General features: G+C 48.7%; 1 protein-coding gene across 1 annotated transcript; it reads left to right on the forward strand.

The window, feature by feature from the left end:
* The first annotated feature begins 388 nt into the window (after positions 1-388).
* LOC127395006 (keratin, type II cytoskeletal cochleal-like) lies at positions 389-22,022 on the forward strand. The gene is given in 13 exon segments (XM_051641381.1): positions 389-536; positions 10,506-10,549; positions 10,551-10,819; positions 10,854-11,049; positions 12,087-12,298; positions 12,488-12,548; positions 13,662-13,757; positions 14,472-14,636; positions 15,039-15,164; positions 15,860-16,080; positions 16,211-16,239; positions 16,785-16,883; positions 21,937-22,022. Coding segments are annotated over 13 exon segments (1,752 nt in total).
* The last annotated feature ends 282 nt before the right edge of the window (positions 22,023-22,304 follow it).

Here is a 22,304-nt window from a genome sequence, read left to right on the forward strand (position 1 = left end):
AGTGGGTCCATGTCTGGAGGTGGCCAAAGCTCAGGGGGATGGGGGTCCAGCTCAGGTAACAGTGGGTCCATGTCTGGAGGTGGCCAAAGCTCAGGGGGATGGGGGTCCAGCTCAGGTAGTGGCAGATGCAGTCCCCAGAGTGGAGGGATGATGTCTGGAGGTGGCAGTAGCTCTGGCAGGAGAGGATCCATGTCTGGAGGAGGAGGAATGTATGGAGGAGGGGGATGCAGCTCTGGACGTTGGGGATCTAGCTCAGGCAGTGGTGGGTCAATGGCTGGAGGTGCCCATTGCCCCGGAGGCATTGGATCCAGCTGTGGGCACAGCTGCAGCTCTGGCAGTGGGTTCTTTGGCTCTGAATATGAGGGCGTGTCCAGAGGGGAAGGGGGCTATGGAGGAGGAAGCTGTGGATCTAGGGGGTCCAGTGCTGCTTCTGAGGCTGGAGAACGTAGCTCTGGAGGTGGGTGGTCTTCCCGAGTGCATGGTTACGGGTCTGTCTATGAAGGTGGCTCGTATTCTTCTGGAGGCGCTTCCCATGAGTGAGATCTGCATGGAACATCTGCCAGTGGGCTGGGAAGAAGGCAATGCTGTTGGAGTCACTGGTCGCTTTCCCACCCACCACCGAGTCACTGCTGGTCTGAATGTGGTGCACATCATCCTGACCCCTCTTCTCCCTGCACATCTCCTGAGCACTCCAGCCAACCCCTCTGGCTGGTGACACTGCTGTAGTCGCTGCTATATTTTTCTTAGGCTTTTGCTGAGCACTTCAACTCCAGCATTTTGGGACATTTGTCTTTGGCAACTAAAAACTTGAAACCCTGCTCTGTGTGTCTGCTGGTCTGTGGGAGGGCACCACCTACACATGGGTTGAGATTTTTAAGGGAACTTTTAAAATATATAAACCAGTTCATGAAGATCTGATCCAACAACAAGGAACAAAAAATGGTGGAAAAGGTGGAAAAAGGTGTTTACAAAAGAATGTCGGTGGCTGGGGGGCTTTGACCTGAGCATGTGCTGGGAAAAGGGGTTTCAGGGTACAAGTCATGTTGGTGTAACCTAGCCAGTCAGCCAGGACATGTGGCTGCATCTTGGTTCCTTCATTCCTTCCAGGAGTCACTCATTGAAGAGAGGACGTTTAGATTAGACATCAGGAGGAAATTCTTCACTATGGGGCTGGTGAGATACCGGCCCAGGTTGCCCAGAAAAACTGAGGTTGGTCCATCCCTGGAAGTGTTCAAGGCCAGGCTGGATAGGGTTCTAAGCAACCTAGTGGGAGGTTATCTGTGCCCATGCAGGAGGGTGGAATCTAGGTGGTCTATAAGGTCCATTCCAACCCCAGTAAGCCCTTTTTGGCCAAAGACTTATTCAACGGTCACTTCCAAGCAGAGAGTGTTGTAGACCGAGCTCAACCTGGGCTAGAAAAACTCGAGTTGAATCACGGGTCACCCCTTCTCGATGAGAGGAGGAATAGCCCCAGATTGGCTGGTTTTACTTTCCCAGCGGTTTGTCCCCAGCTTGGGACCAGCTGGCCACCCCAGGTGTGTCTCTAGAGCACAAAACTCTGCCCAGAGGTGCACGCACCAGCACAAACACAGAGATTATGCGTTTAAAATACCACTGTACTGTAACCACTTTAAAGAGTGTGTGTGGGGAAACTGGATAAGCAAATGTGTCCGGACAGTAAAGAGGAAGAAAGACTATTATAGCTGGGGGCAGAGAGAGCGCGGCGCCTCTCCTGTATAGGGTTGACAAGGTGTGTGTGTGTGTGTGTGTGTGTGTCCCTGATTGTTTTTGCGCGGGGAAGAGAGTGCAGGACAAGAAAGGTTTCTTGGTTGGTCTGACAGTTCCCACCTCAGAAACACTGAGAGGAGTAACGGCGACGGCTGCCTCGGGGGCGCGGCTGCGGCTGCTGGGGCTTTGGGGTGATGGGGCTTTGGGGCTTTGGGGTGATGGGGCTTTGGGGTGATGGGGCTTTGGGGCTTTGGGGTGATGGGGCTTTGGGGTTGCTGGGGTTTTGGGGCTTTGGAGCTGCTGGGGCTTTGGGGCTGCTGGGGTTTTGGGGCTTTGGGGCTGCTGGGGTGTTGGGGCTGCTGGGCATTTGGGGCTTTGGGGCTGCTGGGGTTTTGGGGCTTTGGGGTTGCTGGGGCTTTGGGACTGCTGGGCATTTGGGGCTGCTGGGGTTTTGGGGGTGAGGGGCATTTGGGGCTGCTGGGCATTTGGGGCTTTGGGGCTTTGGGGCTGCTGGAGCTTTGGGGCTGCTGGCCTTTAGGGCTGCTGGGGCTTTGGGGTTGCTGGGACAGCTTGGCAGCCCAGGGGATGGCAGGGACACGGCTGGAGCTGTGGCTGGACCTCGGCTGCTTGAGGAGTGCTGGATGACGGAGGCTCTGGGGGGAGAGCAGTGAGCCCAGCTTTTTTGGTGTACTCCAGCTTCCTCCTTCTGTTTCTTCGTCTCCATTTGTGTAGCTCCTGCGTAAGCAGGCTCCAGGAGAAAAAGCAGGAACAAGCTCCTTTTCCCAGCCACAGAAGGCTCCCTTTTATCTGGTCTCCTAGTCCTCTTTCTTCTCTCTTCTTCTCTCTCCTTTGTTCCAGCAGCAGCGGACAAGAGGCAGCAATGACCCATCATGCCCTCAAGGACCATTTGATTGGTCTTTTTGTCCGCTCAGCTCCCAGCCCTAAGGTGGGTTCCTACAAGAGCTGGGTTGAGGCTGCAAACACAGCAAGGTGGGGCTGGCTCTTCCTGTCCTTAATCCTGTGAACCCCCCGCCCGCTTTGTTGCCGTGTCTCCTTTTTTTTTTTTCTTTTTTTTTTTTCGTCAGTTTTATGTCTCTCTGTCACAGTCAATTTGGTTGAGAGACAGGTCTTTGGTGGAGGTCGGTTCTCCACAAGAGAGGAACCAAGATGGCTTCCAAATTATTCAGAGAACCTCCTTTAAGTCCAACCAAAAATTCTAAAGAGCAGAGCAGCTGAGATTATTGGGAAAGTTTATTCCAGAAACTCAACACAACTGTGTCACCTTAATTTAGCAACACCGCACACAGATAACTGGAGTGTCACAGTCCTTTCATCTCATGTCTTTGCCCCAGTCAGAGGGAAGGTAGGACTGGGAAGAGACAACTCTCCACCACCAACTCTCCATGGGGACATCTGTCCACCAGGACATCTCTCTGCTGGGACACCAGAACCATCCTGTGTAATCGGCTAATCTGGAGAGAGATGTCCTGGTGTAGAGATGTCCCAGGGCAGAGTTAGGGGCAGAGAGTTGTCCCCCAGAGAGTTGGTGGTGGAGAGTTGTCCTAGACCCAGTAGGACCCTCTTAATCATTTCTCGAAGAAAGCCAACAGTGAGGAGTCCTGGGGGTGGTGGCCCATGGGGAGCTCTTCATCAGGGAACGAGATACTCAGCTTGGTGGGAAATCCACTGTGGAGACAGAGAGTTGCAGTCACAGAGTGGTGGGGTTGGAGGGGACCACTGGAGATCATCTAGTCCAACCCTCTGCCAGAGCAGGTTCCCCCACAGCAGATCCCACAGGATCACATCCAGATGGGTTTGGGATGTCACCAGAGAAGGAGACTCCACAGTCTCTTTGGGCAGCCTGTCCCAGGGCTCTGTCTCCCTCACAGTGAAGTTTTTCCTCCTGTTCAGCTTGAACCTCCTGCGCTCCATCTTGTGCCCATTGCCCCTTGTCCTGTCACTGGGCACTGCTGAGAAGAGCCTGGACCCGTCTGCAAGTGGTGGCAGATCCATCAAAACAATTAGAGAAGGCTGACATGGAGCCAGAAAGGGCTGAATGAAACCTGTAGAGCAGCTGTGAGTGCCTGGCCTGTGGAGAGGTCCTGGAGCTGCATTTCAGCTAAACTTGGCCATTGTTGCCCCCACCACACTGGAAGTCCTGGGCCAGCTGCTGACTGTCAGCTGTCACAGTGAAATCTGGAGATGGTGGCAGCAAACCCTGCTGAGATTCCACACAAGATCATAGATATGTCTTCTGCTATGAAGACAGGCTGAGGGCGTTGGGGCTGCTCAGCCTGGAGAAGAGAAGGCTTTGGGGAGACCTTATAGTGGCCTTCTTGTGCCTGAAGGGGAACCAGGAAAGCTGGAGAGGGACTTCTCACCAGGGAGGGCAGTGACAGGACAAGGGGTGAAGGTTTTAAACTGAAAGAGGGGAGATTTAGGTTGGACATCAGGAAGAAATTCTTCACCCTGAGGGTAGTAAGGTGCTGGAACAGGTTGCCCAGGGAGGTTGTGGCTGCCTCATCCCTGGAGGTGTCTAAGGGCAGGTTGGATGAGACTTGTGCAGCCTGGTCTGGTGGGAGGTGTCCCTGCACATGGCAGGGAGGTTGGAACCTGATGATCTTTAAGGTCCCTTCCAACCTTAAACATTCTCTGGTTCTGTGATTCTGTGATCAGTGTGTGGGGGCTGTGAGTCTGTCTTGGCTTGCAAAGAGCCAGGCAAGGCCACCCCAACAGCTGGGACAGCTCATTCCCCCTGGAAATGGCTGCTCTGGCATCTCCCTCTGACACGGTTCAGGTCTGCAGGATCCAAGCCATAAATAACTGTATCAGCACCCCCCACTTTTGTCTAGGACAGTAAATAAGAGTTTTCACTCAAGACAACCGCTTTGCCCAATAAAAAGCAGAAGCTGTGAAAGGTAATCCTAGAATCATAGAATCCCAGACTAGTTTATGTTAAAAGGGACCTTAAAAATAATCTAGTTCCACCCCCCTGCCATGGGCAGGGACACCTCCCACCAGCCCAGGCTGCTCCAAGCCCCATCCAACCTGCCCTTCAACACCCCCAGGGATGGGGCAGCCACAGCTTCCCTGGCCCAGGCTCTCCCCACCCTCCCAGCTAAGAAGTTCCTCCTCATCTCCAACCTCCATCTCCTGACTTCCAGTTTCAAGCCCTTCCCCCCTGTCCTTGTCCCAAGCCCCTCCCCAGCTTTCCTGGAGCCCCTTCAAGCACTGGAAGGTGCTTTAAGGTCTCCCTGGAGCCTTCTCTTCTCCTGGCTGGGGAGAACTCTCCCAGCCTGTCTCCAGAGCAGAGCTGCTCCAGCCCTCCCATCATCTTAGTCTGCACACTACAAGACTTCAGTTTCAATATTAATGATGTGAACAAGGTGTCTACAGCTTTTCATCTCTAATCAGAAGAAATAAAGAATTAATATGAAGACTGTGGTCAGGTCTGTGGGTTTTTTTATGACCTGTTTTATAGACCGAAAGGTTGAAAAGGAAGAAGGTAGAGTCAACAGAGAGAAACAGGCACTTCTGGAGGCAATTGGAAAGACATAATTTGTGCATCTATCTTAGTACAGGATGAATCACCTGCTGGAGATCAGACAAACCATCTGTTTCATGTGACTATAACAGGAGCCTGAGAGACCAGCTTAGAAAAGAGATTGTTAACCCCCAACTCCTGTAAAAGGCTTGGTCAGCATTTCCACTAAGTTGTTTTAAGTACTGTTTACACACTGGTAGTATATTTAGTGAAGGAATGGTTTGGATGGGGATGTCAAAACCTGTTCTGCTTGTCAGGTAACCTATAATCATATCTCTGGTTTCTGGAGATGAGTGTTCTGGCACCTCCTTGCATATAAAACTATCTCTTTTTAAGTGGGAGTGAAAAATCTGGGCCAGGATTCCAGCTGTGTAAAGAGAAATTATTTTTTAAGTGCTTAATTGTTGCTGTTCCTTTCCTTCAGCAGTTGTGTGGTTCAACTCCTGCTAGTATCTGTGAAGAACTTGTGCATTTAGTCTTATGTGGGGGGAGAGAAGATGCACCATTCCCCACAGCCCTGTTATGACCAAGGCTGAGGTTCATGTCTTTGGACCATAAAGATTTGAGCTGGGATGATAGAGCAGATGGTTTTCCTTCCCCCACCACAGCACATGGAGGGTGGGAAGTGGCCACCAGAGGTGCAGTGTCCATGTGGGGAGCACATTCCTTTTTGCCTCAACACTAAGTTGCTGATGTCAGTTAGATATTGCCCCCGCATTTTTGATTGAAGATGCCCCAAGAGAGACTGCCTAAGGCTGTGCCCAGAGACACTCTGATTTTTGAAGTTCAAGGGCTGTGCTGAAGTCATGAGAATAATAAGAAGATGGGGCCTTCAGAAGAATGTCAGGTAATGTCTTGAGGCATGTGTCATCACAGCCCTGCAAACGTGCTCAGGCTGTAACACTGACAGAAGGTGTCTACTGACACCCTGTGCTGAGGCACAGTTGAGCCTCCAGGAGCACTGATGTGATGAACATAAAAAGGACACAGAGCTCCTCGAGCGTGTCCAGAGGAGGCCATGAATATGATCAGACAGCTGGAGCATCTCCCCTGTGAAGACAGGCTGAGGAAGTTGGGGTTGTTCAGCCTAGAGAAGAGGAGGCTCCATTAGAGCAACTTTCCATTATTTGAAAGAGGCCTACAAGAAAGCTGGGATGGGGCTTTTTACACAGGTGTGTAGTGAGAGAACAAGGGGCAATGGTCTCAAGGTTAAAGAGGGGAGATTCAGGTTGGACATTAGGAAAAAGTTCTTTCCTGTGAGGTTGGTGAGACACTGGAACACGTTGCCCCGGGGGGCTGTGGATGCCCCATCCCTGCAGTGTCCAAGGGTGGGTTGGATGGGGCCTTGAGCAACATGATCTAGTGGAAGGTGTCCCTGCCCATGCAGGGGGGTTGGAACTAGATGATCTTTAAGGTCCCTTCCAACCCAAACCATTCTATGATTCCATGATGAGCAGGCTTTCAGGTATGCAAGGAGGACACCAAGGCGGCAAAGAAGATGACAGTGGATCAGTTGTCATTAAAGCTGGTGGCAAATACCCCAGTGCTGTTTTACTGCCAAAGGTGCATTACTGGGTGCACATGTATTTAACAAAACATGCCAGGCTCATAGTCAACCTCAGAACACAAACCCCCATGAAACCTCACTGTCTAACAAGGGCTGGGGACCTTGCTGGTCCTGTGCTGTCCTGGCTTCTAAATAGTGCTCTCTCCAGCTGTAAGCTAGTCCTTGCTAGTGGTATCCTGAGAGGTTTCTGGGCGTTGAACTCCTAGGTGAGAACAGGCTCCAGTGACCACCAAGAGCCCAACTGAGAAGCAACGCAGACAGGGAGGCTCAAGAGACATTAGACACCACCACCTAGTGGGAGAAGAGAGTTGAACCACAGTGGTGTAGAACTGGTTCTTGTGCCAGGTCTCCCACTCTCTCTCTGGCTGATGGAGTTTGGGCTTGAGCCCACTTGACTGTGCAGTTGTGGCCAGAACAAGACATTCCCTCCTGATTGACTTTGGCAAAAAAACCTGTGAAATTAGTCAGGACTACACTGTAGCACCATGGAAATTGTGGGCCTCCTGTCCTCATTGCTGGACCTCTTTCCAAAATTCCTGGTGGTTAGAAGTAAATTAATGAGCTGTGATTCTCCTGGAAGCTACTACTCCCTGGTGCCTACATACACATGGAACCCTCCCTCTGCTGTTTGTTCAGCAAACACAATTGCTCTGGCACTTATACACCAAGTTCCATCAGCTGGATGGAGGTGTCTGGAGAACATGAGGTGCATTTAAAATCTGAAGACTCTCTCCTGTCAAATGACATACAGAAACTGTCTTCTGCAGCGAGATGGGTGGGATGAGATGAAGTTGGGAGAAGAAGGCAGAGCTGACCTTGTGGTTCTCTAAACTACAGCCTCAGCTGGGCAGCTGAGAACAGCCCAAGGGTTGCATCAGGTGGCACCATCTCCCTTTTGGGGACTTAGGGTAATTAGGGGATGTCTAGACTCAGACAGGAGGCTTATCCAGATGGATGAACCTTTCACAGCATCTGGGGGTGCAAAAACCCAAGTTCAGAAGTTTTGCTTATCAAAGTGTATCTATGGGAGTAAAACATTTGAAACCACCCATGACCCTTCAACCACAGCAAGGAAACACAGCCCTGAGCTAACTCTTGCTTGAAAGGACCCAAACTGTCTTCACCAGCAGCAGAGCCTGGCAGAGGGCTGTGAGATCAGCCACCCCTACTCAGGAAGACCATCATGGTAACTTTTCATGGGGCCATGAAGATGCAGCAAGGGGCTTCAGTGGGAGACCAAGGGGAGACAAACTGGAAGCACAAACTGAAGGTTGAGTCAGAGCAGCTCCAGGCCAAGCACCCTCCTCCTGGGCTTCAATCCTGCTCTTCCAGCTGGGATTGCCATGGCCTCTGCCTGTATTTAAGCAGCCAAGTGAGACACCCAGGACTTCAATCACTCCTGCTCTTCTGGGTGTAGGTGTAATTGATAGTGCTGTCAAGATCCTGCAATTAAGCTAGTTGTCTTTCCAGCTACTTCATCCCATCAATTATCTCTCTTGCTGGGCTAAGGGCAAGCTGTTCCAGGGCAGAACATTTACAAATAATGAGGTACAAGGAAACCTTTGGCATCAGCTGCTCTTGAAGACAGAATGCCAGCAAGGTTTCTGGTAATCAGTTTTGCTTTTCATCAGCTTTCTTGCAAAAGGTGGTGAAAAAGCCCCTTCAAACCAGCCCAGAGAGGAAAAAAACCAACATTCCCAACATTAAAAAAAAAATCCCTGCAAAGCCCAGGAAAGAAATGAGCACAGGAACTACAAAAGCATTCATTGGGAATTCAAAATGCTTAAATGTTTAATTGCCAGAAAAACACTGGCCAAGGTTTGAACCTGTTGAAAAAGTTAGGGATTAGTGTGGCATAACAGCAGGGGAAACCCATTTCTTTCCAGCCATCTGAAATGAAGCCCTTCGCGTTTCTGTTTTGAAAGAGACTTTGGCCAGAAGCCACAAGGACAGAGATGGAATCTTGGCTCCACCTCTGAGGTGTTGTGAGGCCCTTGGCAAATTTATTCAACTTATCAGACTTTTCTTCCCTGTCTGTCAAGCAACTCTAATAACTCTTCTTTATTTGCTGCGAGGTATCCCCAGGGATACCTCACAACTCAAAGAGAAAGGACAGTAAGAGAGTAGCCCTTCAGCAGCTGCATGAATAAGGTTTTTTTTGCAGGATTCTGTTTGCTGGTGCATTTGTTACCTGCCCACGAAGGCCAAGCCTACCCGTTTCCAATTAACTGATTAACAAGTGTCCAGTTAACAGCCCTGTGGCTGACCTTCTGTTTTCTAGGCTATTTATTGTTGTCTCCATGCAAGTCTCATTTTCTGAAGTGTTCTACACAACCAGAGCCAAAAGTTTAACGAGAAAATGCAACTACACTAATTTATTTATTCTTCTGAATGTTGGGCATCCAGGTCTGAGCTGGTCACTTGAGACCTTCTTGGACTCAATGAAGAAGAGGAAGGTTCTCTGGAGAGCAACATCTCAGAAATGCTTGTTTCTCACCAGGCCTGGCACCAAAAGCTAGAGGAGGTGCCCAGAAAGAAAACCATGTCCTGGGCTGCATCAAAAGAAGTTTGGCCAGCAGGTCAAGGGAGGGGATTCTCCCCCTCTACTCACAACAGTCATGAGACCCCACCTGGAGAGCTGCATCCAGTGGAGGAGCCCCCAGTACAAGAAGGACATGGAGCTCTCCAGGAGCAAGTCCAGAGGAGGTCACGAAGATGATCAGAGGGCTGGAGCAGCTCTGCTGTGGACAAAGGCTGAGAGAGTTGGGGATGTTCAGCCTGGAGAAGAGAAGGTTGCAGGGAGACCTTAGAGCATCTTCCAGTGTCTGAAGGGGCTCCAGGAAAGCTGGGGAGGGACTTGGGACAAGGGCATTGACTGATAGGACAAGGGGTGATGGCTTTAACTGGAAGAGGGGAGATTTAGGTTGGACATTAGGAGGAAATTCTTCCTTGTGAGGGTGGGGAGACCCTGGAACAGGTTGCCCAGGGAAGCTGTGGCTGCCTCATCCCTGGCAGTGTTGAAGGGCAGGTTGGATGGGGCTTGGAGCAGCCTGGGCTGGTGGGAGGTGTCCCTGCCCATGCAGGGGGTCAGGACTAGATGATCTTTAAGATCCCTTCCAACCCAAACCATTCCATGACTCTATGAGTTCTGCCCAGTGAGCTATGTTCTATTTATAAAAAAGAAGTATTTTACTGTCTAGCAGCACAGCAAGGAAATTTATGTGCCCAGTCCACACTATGGTGCCCAGTTTCCAAGCACTGGGCTGCCTTTGGCTGTACCTCATGGACTCATACTGTCCTCTGTGAAGGGAGAGACTATGAAAAGAACAGATACTGCAAAAATCACTAATTTTTTGCTGTTCAACAGAACATTCCTTTACTGATTGTCCTTGGGGATAAACTGTAATTAATGTAAACTGTAATTAATGTAAGGAAGGAGGACAAGCTAAAGCAAAAGACGAATCCTCACAAAACCCAGCCCATGGGATCCTTCAAGCTGAGTATGCAAACAAACTTATTTAAAAATAGTAAATTCCATAGGATTTCACAAATGTTCAGTGTCATGCATTGCTTTGCATATTTAAACCTAAGAATTGCTGCCAGGCAAGGCAAACCCCTAGAAAACCCCAAATTATTCATCTGCATCAACCAAGCCCCACTTCTGAGATGTGTATAAAGGAGGTGCTGAGGGGTGTCAGAGCAGAGGGGCCCCTTTCTGAGCTGCAGGCTCTTCTCTCCTCCAGCCTCTTCCCCTCCACAGCCTCTGCCAGCATGAGCCAGCAGCTGTCAGCTGGAAGGTCTTTCCATGGAAGAAAGTTCTTCTCGTCATTTTCTGCTGTCAGTGGCGTGAGCCGCTGTCGATGCAGCACTTCCCCCTCTGCTGCAATGTTTGGAAGAGGATCTGGAGCCTGGAACCACAGCAGCCAGAGCCTCCCATACACAGCCAGGTATCAATGGGTTTATTCTGGCGCAGGGGCTCTGTGGAGGCTGGGGGTGCAGGGACATCCACACCAGCAGTGATGGTGGGAGTCACAGGTTGGGTTTCCGTGGCAGGAGCTGCAGAAGGGAAGGTATCCGTGTGGTTCACATCAACCAGAGCCTGCTGCAGCCCCTCGAGGTGGAGCTCAACCCCGAAATCCGGCACATTCGAAAGCAGGAGAGAGAACAGATGAGGAGCCTCAATAACCAGTTTGCTGCTTTGATTGACAAGGTGAGAGCTGAGGCAAAACTCAAAGGAATGATGAGGACAGGCTGGGAGAGTTGGGGTGTTCAGCCCGGAGAAGAGAAGGCTCCAGGGAAACCTTAGAGCAGCTTCCAGTGCCTGAAGGGGCTCCAGGAAAGCTGGGGAGGGGCTTGGGACAAGGGCAGGGAGGGAGAGGACAAGGGGGAAGGGATTAAAACTGGAAGAGGGAGATTGAGGTGAGACATGAGGAGGAAATTCTTCACTATCAGGGTGGTGAGAGACTGGAACAGGGAGGTTGTGGCTGCCCCGTTCCTGGAAATATTCAAGGACAGGTTGGATGGGCCTTGAGCAACCTGATCTGGTGGGACTTGTCCCTGTCCATGCAGGGGGGGTTGGGTCTAGATGATCTTTAAGGTCCCTTCCAAACCAAACCGTTCAATGAAACTATGAGGTTTAAGTGCAAAGGAAACATTTTGTTCTCAGGTCTTTGATTCCCCTTCTTCTCTCATCCTACTGCATGAGCCTCATGCTGATGAAAGCAACATGACTCCAGTACCATGAGCTGCAAGTGCAGATCTGGCTGATAATGTTGTATTAATCTGGTTTACGTGCTTTGATAAGCAGCATCTGGTTTTATTATTAATAGTGGCAGGGAGCTGTTCCTCCACGGTATCTTACTGAGCTTCTGTACAGTTGACTTCTCTCTGTGCAGCTAGACCTTGTAATTTTGGACTGTCTCCTATCAATAAATGATGGTTTCCACTACCAGACAATTGATAGGCAGATCCATTAAAATATTCCATGCTTTCTGTAGCTGCCACAAAGGCTGTGCTGCCTGGGGCTTCCTTGGAGAATGGAGAGCAGCATGTACACTTCCCTCCAGGATTACAGGGTTATGAAATTGCAGTACCCCCATTTTGTCTTATTGTCCCCTTCAAACCACAATGAGCCCCTGGAGCATTGACTCTGAAGAGAAGATGCTTCATTCCCCCCACATGGTCTGGTCCCCACACAATGCACCTAAGCCTGTGCCTGAAGGAGGTGGCTTTGCTTTCTGAATGCAGGTGCAGCATCAGGAGCAGCAGAACAGGGTGCTGGCCACCAAATGGGACCTACTCCAAAAGCAGGTCCTGCCATCCCAGAAGAATATCAAGCATGCCCTCAACAGCTTCATTTGCAGCCTGCAGAGGCAGTTGGACTCACTGCTGCAGGAGAGGGGGCAGATGGAGCCTGAGCTGAACAACATGGAGAAGCTTGTTGAGGAGCTCAGATGCAAGTGAGTGAGCAGAAACCATTAACAGGGCAGCTGGTCCAATGGGACTTCTGCTGTTTTCTCTATCAATTGACTTCTCTCTGAGGTCCAAAAAGCTGACCTCCAAAAGCACCCTGGCCCCTCAATACCCAAATTTACAAGGACTCCAGTCTGGGAATGACCCAGTAACCAGCCACTTCTCTTCCCCAACAGATATGAGCAGGAAAGGAACAGACGCACAACAGCTGAGAATGAGTTTGTATTACTGAAAAAGGTGAGTGTCCTGGTTTGACTCAGGATCAGCAATTAAACCAGCAACAATAATGCTCTCAATCCCCTCCCCCTCCCAGCCAGATCGGGAAAGGAAGGAGGACAAGGAGAGAGAGACTTTCTGGATTGAAAACTAAACTAGACAGCTCTAATTAAATACTAATGATAAAAAAAGATACGTACAGTTATATACAAATGTGTTCAGGAATATGCAAACCCTCCCCCCACCCCCAGCAGCTCCCCTGGCATCTCCTGAACTGTGAGCAACCCCAAAATGTCCTGGAGAGAGAGCAGAGCAGACAGGAGCTGAGGGGAGAGTGATGAGGGCAGGGATCACGGGCCTGGGGATCAACAGTGATGGATGGAGTCCTCCCTGGATGCCATAAACGGGAGAGAAAGGGAGAAGAAGCAGGAAGGGGCTTGAATCCATGATCCTTGACCACGTAGATACATGGAATGGAATACTTTGGTCAATATTGCTGTCCATCTAGTCCACTCCTCCCTACAGGGATTACAGATATGACTCTTCTGCTCCTCTAGCATCTGAGGCTGCAGATTCAACAAGTAGAGCAAAGTGACCTTGGTGTCTCAGCAGTAACACAAACATTCCAGTGTTATCAGTTCACTGGCTGGAAAACTTTCTGCTAGTGCAAAGAGAGCTCACTGAAGGGGAAAAAAATCAGTAAAAATAAAATTGGCTCCATCCTGGTTCAAACCAGGACAGTGAGGAACCGGGACGAGTGGAGGGGTTGGATGCAGAGGTCCAGTGAGTTTCCTCTAATCTGCTCCTTGCAGATCATTGGACAAGTGTGGATACAGAAGAACATGTCACAGAATATTGCCAGAGAGCATTGAATTTCTGTCCTTTAGCACAGAAGATACATTTAATTCTGAACTGACAGGTAGTCCTAATGTCCAAAACACGATGTTTTTCAAGCAAAAACTCAGCAACGTTGTACTTGCTTTTGGGACCCATCAGCTCTTGCTGCTTAGGGAATATCTGAGCTTCCAATTACATTTCTGAAATGAAACTTCCTACACTAAAAAGAAAATGAAATTGCTTTAGGTCTCCACATAGGCACTATTTTGACTTCTAAATGTTTGGGAAATATTTTAGGATGTGGACTGTGTCTATTTGACCAAGGCAGAACTGGAAGCAAAGCTAGAAACCCTAAAGCAGGAGATGGAGCTCCTGAAATGTGTTTCTGCTCAGGTATGGATGTCCCTTTCCCAACCTTGCTTGGTGGCAGCTGTGCCTACCAGCTGCTCCTTGTCTGCATTGATTGAGGCCTGATTAAATCAATAATAGAATCATGGGATGGTTTGGGTTGGAAGGGACTTTAAAGATCATCTAGATCCAACCCCTCTGCATGGGCAGGGACACCTCCCACCAGCCCAGGTTGCTCCAAGCCCCATCCAACCTGCCCTTCAACACCCCCAGGGATGGGGCAGCCACAGCTTCCCTGGGCAACCTGGGCCAGGGTCCCCCCACCCTCACAAGGAAGAATTTCCTCCTCATCTCCAACCTCCATCTCCTGACTTCCAGTTTCAAGCCCTTCCCCCTGGTCCCATCCCTCCTGCCCTTGTCCCAGGTCCCTCCCCAGCTTTCCTGGAGCCCCTTCAGGCACTGGAAGGTGCTTTAAGGTCTCCCTGGAGCCTTCTCTTCTCCAGGCTGAACACTCCAGCTCTCACAGCCTGCCTTCATAAGAGAAGTGCTCCAGTGATCAAACTCTCCTTGGGAGGCAATGGGAATCCCAGATAAGGACAACTTTGAGATCTTAAAAACCCCCTCAAGCATGTGTGACAAAATCTAGTCTCATGTCCTGGGTTGTGTCTCAGGACAAACTCTCAGTGATGGTGTTACTTTCCCTGGAGGGTGAGATCAGAAATCCAGGGACAGCTCACTGCCACTCCACATGGCTTCTAGGAAATGGCTGAGCTGGACAGAAGTCCTTGTGACACCTCTGTCATCGTGAAAATGGACAACAGCCGAGGCCTGGACATGGGGGGTGTCCTCCAGAGTGTTGACTGCTGGCTTGAGGACCGAGCTCAGAGAAGCAAGGCAGAGCTGGATTCCTTGTACAGCACTAGGGTAAGCTATGGCATCCAGTGACATATCTGTAATTCTCTGTCAAAAGTAGTAGTGGAAAGGTGGTAGTTTTTTCTTTCTGTCTTTGCTATGTAAGTTCTGGACCTAATTTTCCATCCTGCTAAACTGGATGGGGTCTCAGTGACAGCAGAACATGCCTAAAGCAGATACAGGGCAATGGGACAGGACTTGGATATGGTTGGAATGAAGGGGGGAGGAGGGGGAGGGTGTTGTAGGTGAGTTGAACAGTGAGAAGCGCAGCTCCATTTGCTGCTGAAAGTCTCAGGAGCTTCAAAGTCAGGGGGACTTTCCTACAGGTAGTTGAATTCACTCTGGAAACAGATGCAAGGCTCCTTGGCTACACACACTGCATTAATTGCCACCTCTCTCTTTTCCTACAACCAGTGTCAGGAGCTCGAGGAGACAAAGAGGAGACGTTGCGAGGAACTGAAGTCCCACCTGCAAGAGATGGAAGAGCTGAGTTTTGTGATCCAGAGCAGGCAGTGTGACTTTGAAAATGTGAAGAAGCAGGTAAAACAGCTCGTAATGATCCGCTGGATCTCCTAGATGTGACATCTCAAATCACATTTTCATTTCTGTGGCATTTCTTTCATTTCAGTTGAAGAGCATTTTCTCACATGCTTTCCATTGGCCTAGAGAAGATCTTACCAGTGCTGACTAGGGATAAAGAATTATCTGATGACCTATTTTTTTCTGGATTATTTTGAATATTGCAAAGAACTAATTGTGCCAAATTAGATTGTTGGATTAGCTACAGCCAGTTGGAAAATTGCTAAAATTGCTCCAGCAAAAATTCTGGCAGGAGACAATGCTTCTGACGCAGGTTCAAAGCATCCAATAAGCAGGGTAGAATTATGACTCACCAGTAATTCAGCACCCATAGAAACTTGTACAACTTTCAGACCATCCAATTCATTATATAATTTATAACGGCAAGTAATGAAAAACCTTAATTATTAGTTCAAATTAGAACAAATTATTGGTATCCTCAAAACAAATATTAAAGTCTGGCACTACAGGGACATGCTCAGCCTTTCTGTAGTATTTGAGAATTAAGATTTGATTTTGGAAACTTTTGGCTTTCCTTAAAACAATCTTAATCCTTCCCAGTTTGGGACACTCAAAAGAAGGGACAATTTCTCTTTCAAATGTGTGTATGACAAGAAAGAAGGCAAGGAAAGTGAGACTTGTGTCTGCTCTGCCAGGTGTCCTCTCTGCAAACCTCCATTTGTGATGTTGAGCAGCGTGGGGACTGTGCCCTGAAAGATGCCCGGGAGAAGCACGTGGAGCTGCAGAACGCCCTCCAGAAGGCCAAGGATGAGCTGGCTTGCATGCTGCGGGATTACCAGGAGCTGCTGAACGTCAAACTGGCCCTGGATATCGAGATTGCAACATACAAGACTCTACTGGAGGGCGAAGAGAGCAGGTGGGTACTGCTACAACCATGTGTAGGTGGTGCTCAGTCCTTTGGACTCTTCAACAGAGACAAGGAGGCTGTAAAAAGCTAGAAGTGCTAGTTATGTGATGGATAATCTTGTGACCTTCTTGTCCTTCAGGATACACCTTGGGAGCCCAGTGAGAGTGTGTAAGTAAGCTGAGGCTGGAGCAGCTCTGCTCTGGAGACAGGCTGAGGGAGTTGGGATTGTTCAGCCTTGAGAAGAGAAGTCTCTGGGGAGACCCTAGAGCAGCTTCCAGTGCCTGAAGGGGCTCCAGGAAAGCTGGGGAGGGACCTGGGACAAGGGCAAGGAATGATGGGATGAGGGGGAATGGCTTTAAATTCAAAGAGGACAGATTTAACTTGGACATGAGGAGGAAATTCTTCCTTATGAGGGTGGTGAGACACTGAAACAGGTTGCCCAGAGAAGCTTTGGCTGCCCCATCCCTGGCAGTGTTGAAGGGCAGGTTGGATGGACCTTGGAGCAACCTGGTCTGGTGGGAGGTGTCCCTGCCCATGGCAGGGTGGGTGGGACTGAATAAGCTTTAACCTCCCTTCCAACCCAAACCAGTTTGGGATTCTATGATTCCATGATTCTGTTTTCCTCACAACACCAAAGAAACTAGTTCTAGTCTTCAGGGGAGGAAGGCTGTGTCCTCCCCACCAATGGCTCAGCCAGTGTTTTCTCATGGCAGTGATCACCACCCCTTGCAACACCATCTTGGGCTGTGAAGCTGACCTGGGACTTGGATCTGGCAGGCAGTCCAGAAGATGCAGGTCCTCCTGCAGCACTGGTGGGACATCCCTACATGAAGGTGCTGGCACCTGCCAGAGAAGATTCACCTCCAGAAGTGTTGCCAGCTCTGTGGGCTGGCAGGATACCCCTGCTGCTCCCAACTGCACCCCAAGGAGTGAAGAATTTAGGGTTGGAGGTGAGGGCCACTGGTGTCAGAGCTCAGCCCTTCTGGGCACTGGTGGTCTCAGCAGTAAGACTGCAGGGAGGTCTGGAGAGAGCTGCAGAGCTGCAAAGAGTGTGGGGAAACTCAGCCCACACGCAAGGGAGGTGTTGGCCAGGGGTGAGGATTTCAGCTGGACCTCCATGCCCCAGGAATGCCCGGATCTAAACTTCAGCTGTGAGAGTCAGGACAACCAGGACCTAAGACCTAGAGTAGAAAAATCAAGACCCTGCTCCACTTTCAGTGGTGAAAATATTCTCAGCTCCTCCTTACACACAAGGAAGAAGCACACTGGGTACAAGAACATTGTAGCATCATGAAACCACATCAGAGAACTTCCATCAGGATCACATCAAAAAGGAGACACTTAGAACAATTTCCTTTTGATTTCTGCTCTTTCTCTAAAGAGCTGCTGGTTGTGATGTTTGTTTGTTTATTTTACCACTCAGTTCCTGCTTCCCATCTTTTTTTCCTTTTTTTCCCCTGATTAAGGCTTTGCTATCTGTAAAACAAGTTGTGATATTTAATCCAGGATCCTTTTTCCGAGACTGCTCTGGGAAGTGTTTCTGGAAAGGAGCTCTCTAGGACTCACCACTTCATCAAAGTCTATCTGACTTCATTTCAGGCAAGCCAGTGGAGTTGTGGTGATGACACACAGGGTGAGGGAGAGGAGGGGCAGGACTCACGATGCTCTTTGTTCACTGTCTTGGAACAGTTTGGTCACCCACATGCAGGTAGGCAAGTCATAAAGGAAATCTCAATTAAAAAAAACCACATTTCACTTTCTGTATTTGGCAAAGAGTAATTAAGTCTCTTGGACTCCTGTTAGTTTCCTTGCTCAGTGTCCTGACATGCATAAGTCACAGCAACCTCACTGCTGTCTTGATGACTCAAGAGCTTTAAACTTTTTGCTCTTTTCCCAATAAACTGCTTGGAGAACAAAGATGTTGCCACTTGGTCTTTATCTATTGCCAAGAATACAGGAAAGCCCTTTTCCTAAACTGGACAAGACATTTCTGCTGATTTCAAGTCTTGGCAATCAAGCAGGGATGGCAGAGAGGGGTCTAGGACAACTCTCTGCCGCCAACTCTCTGCTGGGACATCTGTGCACCAGGACATCTGTGCACTGGACAACTCTCTGTGGATCAGCAGGTGACACAGGGCTGTGCTGGTGTCCTGATCGAGAGGTGAGAGAAGAGTTGTCCCTTCTTGCCAGAGGGCACCATGTAGATCCAGTCTTTGGTTGGAGTAAATGATGGAAGCCTTTTAAAGTCAGTTTATTTATGCTGATATGCACCAAATTTGGCTCCTACCCAATGCTATTCAATGGGTGTTTTAAGATTCCTAGGAGTCATCTCAGTCTCTTTGCATTTTTATAGACTGTCTACCACAGAGGTGTGACGACAAAACACATCTGATACCTCTTCAAAGTCTGTTGCAAGAGGGTCATGATAGGGAAAAAATTCAGGAACACCCTTGGCTGCTTTTTCCAGCATCATTTTAGAAATACTATGACTATGTGTTTGGGATTTACAAACAGATCAAAGAGAGATATTTTATTGTACATTCGAGCAGCCTAAAAAAAGAAACCAACAAAAGCAACATAATTCAACCACAAAGGACTAAAGTGTTTTGTGATTCAACTGATGAAAGCCAAGGGCAGAACAAAGAAATGAACCATCTAGAGGCAAGCTGGAGAGATACGTGTTACACAAAAGGTGGAATCCAGAGGGAAGGTCTTTCCTATCCAAAGCAATTTTCCTGATTCAGAGCTAGAAGAGCTTTCTCTCCCTCCACAACTCTCACATGGAAGGAAGCTGTTTCCCAATCAAACATGAGGAGCACAAAAGGAAACAGGCACAAGTTTCAATGAAGAAAACTGCAAGGAAGATTTTACATTAGAAGAACAATTGAGCAGTGATAAATATTCATTAAGAGGGGTTTAAGTATCTCATAAAGGTGATGGTGCTCCCACTGAAAACAGATGATCCTGTCACTTTTTATGCAGAAGAGTAAGTCTGAGAAATGACACAGACATGGGGTTGCTTCCTCACCTCCAAACTCCCTCGTCACCATCTCAAGAGCCGATCAGTTAATGTAGCAAGTGCTTCACTTTAAACCTGTCACCAGCCTCTCTGAACATCACGAATCACCCAGATTTTCATCAGAAATTCAGCAGCAAACCTCAAATCTGCAGAAATAAAATCAAACAGGGCTTGGGCACCAGGGCTTTAGCATAACAAAAGGAAGAGCTTATCTGCTGCTTCCCGGGAGGACCTGACCCACCTTCCCTGGGCAGCTCCTTCCCCCTGTATGGCTCAGAGAACCTCTTATGCCCAAGCAAACAGCTTCAGCTGGAAGGGATAAGAGCTCCTGTAGATCTATAGGGAAGTTGCTGTAGCCTAGTAACAGCTGCAATATTTCTTTTCTTTTTCTAATCTTTCTGCTCTATAGGCAATGTGATGCTGTCCCATTCAGGAGCCTGGATTTCCATACCTCCCACATTCATTTCCACCATGCAGTTCTGTGGGAGGAAGACATCAACATGAAAAGAATCAAACCAATCCTTTGTTGCAAGCCTCAGCTCTGCAGGCGCTCATCCCAGCAGGGAGCTGTGCTGGGTGCACAGGTTCCTGCTTCAGGAACCCAGCAGGGCCAGGGAGCATGTGATGTTGGGTGCTCTCATTAAGACTTCAAAGGTGCTAAAGAAATTTGGCGCCCAAAGGGTGGGACTAACTTTAACTGTCCAGAAGTGGGGCGCCTGGTCTAGTTGTCTGGTTGTCTAGACTGCCTCTGGTAGTCAATGAGAAGAGAGGTAAGTACTTCCAGAGGTGGATTCCTCCCACCTGTCTTGGCTGCCTATTTTAGGATGTGATGAATCACCGTCTGGAGATGCCTATCTCTTTCCATTAGCCATAGAGGGATTCTCAAAGATGAAATGAGAATACATGGATAGTTTGATGGCTGAAGTGGGGAGGAAAGTGCACCCAGGCCCAGTGTTTGATGATTTTTATGAGGAACATCCTTTGAAAATCCCAGCCTCAACTTCTAACATAGAGCAGACATAGGCTAATGAGAGGAAAAAATACATTACCAGGTTGAATTAGCTTGGACAACTCTGGCTTTGGGATACAAGGGAATAAGACTGCACTACTTGAATCAATTATTTAACATCTCATGGATGACATGGACAAGAGTCTGTACAGTCCACGAAACTGCATAAAAATGCATGTCATGACCCAATCTTTTATCCAACAAATGGTTTTGGTGCAGGAAGGTCATTGCCATGGTCCTGTCTGAATGCCTTGAGTTTTCTATGGCTGTGGATAATTACAGAGAGGGAGCAGGGCTCCTTGAGACTATCGCATGAAATGTATTTTAAGAGCTAGTTCAGATTCCTCTCCAGAGGCAACAAACAAATTAGCGAACTTCATATGTTCTTCTAATGAATTCCATTTTCAGCAGCACATTCAGGGAGAGGAATGCTGACAAAGGGAGAGATTGCAAGTCGTCAAAATGACTCATTCAACCCCTCATCAAAATATTTTCCTTTCTTGCCTCTTCAGTCCTTCCCCTACTTTTTTCTTTTTTTTTTTTTTTAAGCCAAAACGATGCAATTTCTGCTGCAGAGTACTCTTCCATTTTCTATGTCCATACTTACTATGACAAATTGTTGATTCCTGTGAACTTTGATACCAGTAGTCATTGTCAGGCTTGGAAGAGGGTAGATTTATGTTGAACATTAGAAAAAATCCTTCCCTGTGAGGGTGGTGAGACCCTGTCCCAGGTTGCCCAGGGAAGCTGTGGCTGCCCCATCCCTGGCAGTGTTGAAGGGCAGGTTGGATGGGGCTTGGAGCAGCCTGGGCTGGTGGGAGGTGTCCCTGCCCATGGCAGGTTGGGTGATCTTTAAGGTCCCTTCCAACACAAAGCAGTCTGGGATTCTATGGCATTAAGTGACCCTTCTTCATAGCTGCCTCCTCACTGAGGTTCATGAGCAGCATCAGGGGTTTGGCTGACACAGAAATGTCACCCAAAATCTCTTACCTTCATGAAGCCAGTGTCTCTGGTGAGGTGTTTTGGAGCTGGAGCTGCTGCAGCTCAGTTGGTTCACAGACAGTTAATTGTAGCCTGTAACATGTCCTGGTGTCTCCCACACCCCATGTCTGTCATGGGGTGCAGAGGAAGCAGTGGCACAGCTGTTGGTCTGACTTCTGGTGCAGTTTTGCTGCTCAACAATTGCCTTTTGTACTCTCCTTTGGATTCAAATGTACATTTCACTTCTGGTAAATCTTTGTTTAGAACTCAAAGGATCTGGGAAGTTATGAGCTTTAGCTTGAAGTCTCTAATATTTGTTTTAACTGGTATTGCCAATTGTGCTGGCAACCCAGTGTAAACTGGGAGCCTAAGATACTATAAACAAAGGTGTAATCTGAAAGTCATGCTGTAAATATGTTGAATTATCCCACTTGTATAGGCCAGAAGTATCAGTTTACACAACTAATTTATACCACCAGCCCCTCAAACTCACATAAGTTGCAATTACACGCTCAATTAATAGCCTTGTGAACCTCAGTGCTGCAGTCACGTCCCAGGGTTTCGGTGTGCAAGTCCTTTTTAAGAACTTGATATTAGAAGGTGTGATGTTTTAAGGGGGTTTGGCATTATTTTTAGGATTTGCACTGCCTGATCCTAACTCTTGGAAAATGTTTTCGAAGGGGGGTTAATGAGAATGAGGGAACACAGCTACTGGGTGTCTCCAGACACTGCCATGGTGTGTGTGTAACGTGCAGACTTCCTCAAGTGTTGCTCCCCTTCAGTTAGGAAGGGCTGAGGGCATTCAGTTGTCTGCACTATAATGTCTCTTTTTCTCCCAAACACTTTACTCTCAAAGAGCTGAAAGAGCCCTATTGTTTTGACTTCCCAAATGTCGCTTTGGAGAAGGCCCTGAGACAGTTGGCAGACAGGTCCACTGTCTAAGCTCCTTGGGCTGGTGATTAGGAGAGAGAGAGAGAGGGATTCATCTCACCAATGTGAGTCAAAGCCATCTCTGGTGTCCAGTCTAATCTACTCATTAAGACTTCCTCTGTTGATGGAGAAAGACCAGTGCCTGCAGAGAGTGAATCACCCCCATGCCCCTAAGCACGGACCCAGGGGCTGTTGACTCTCTGGGTTATGTATCTCCACAGAGTGTCAAGGATATGTCTGGCAAAGGCACCTGACTTTTTTACCTCTTGAATGAGGTGGATCTCACCAGGCTGA

Source organism: Apus apus, chromosome 28 (assembly GCF_020740795.1).
Source record: "Apus apus isolate bApuApu2 chromosome 28, bApuApu2.pri.cur, whole genome shotgun sequence".
NCBI lineage: Eukaryota > Metazoa > Chordata > Aves > Apodiformes > Apodidae > Apus > Apus apus.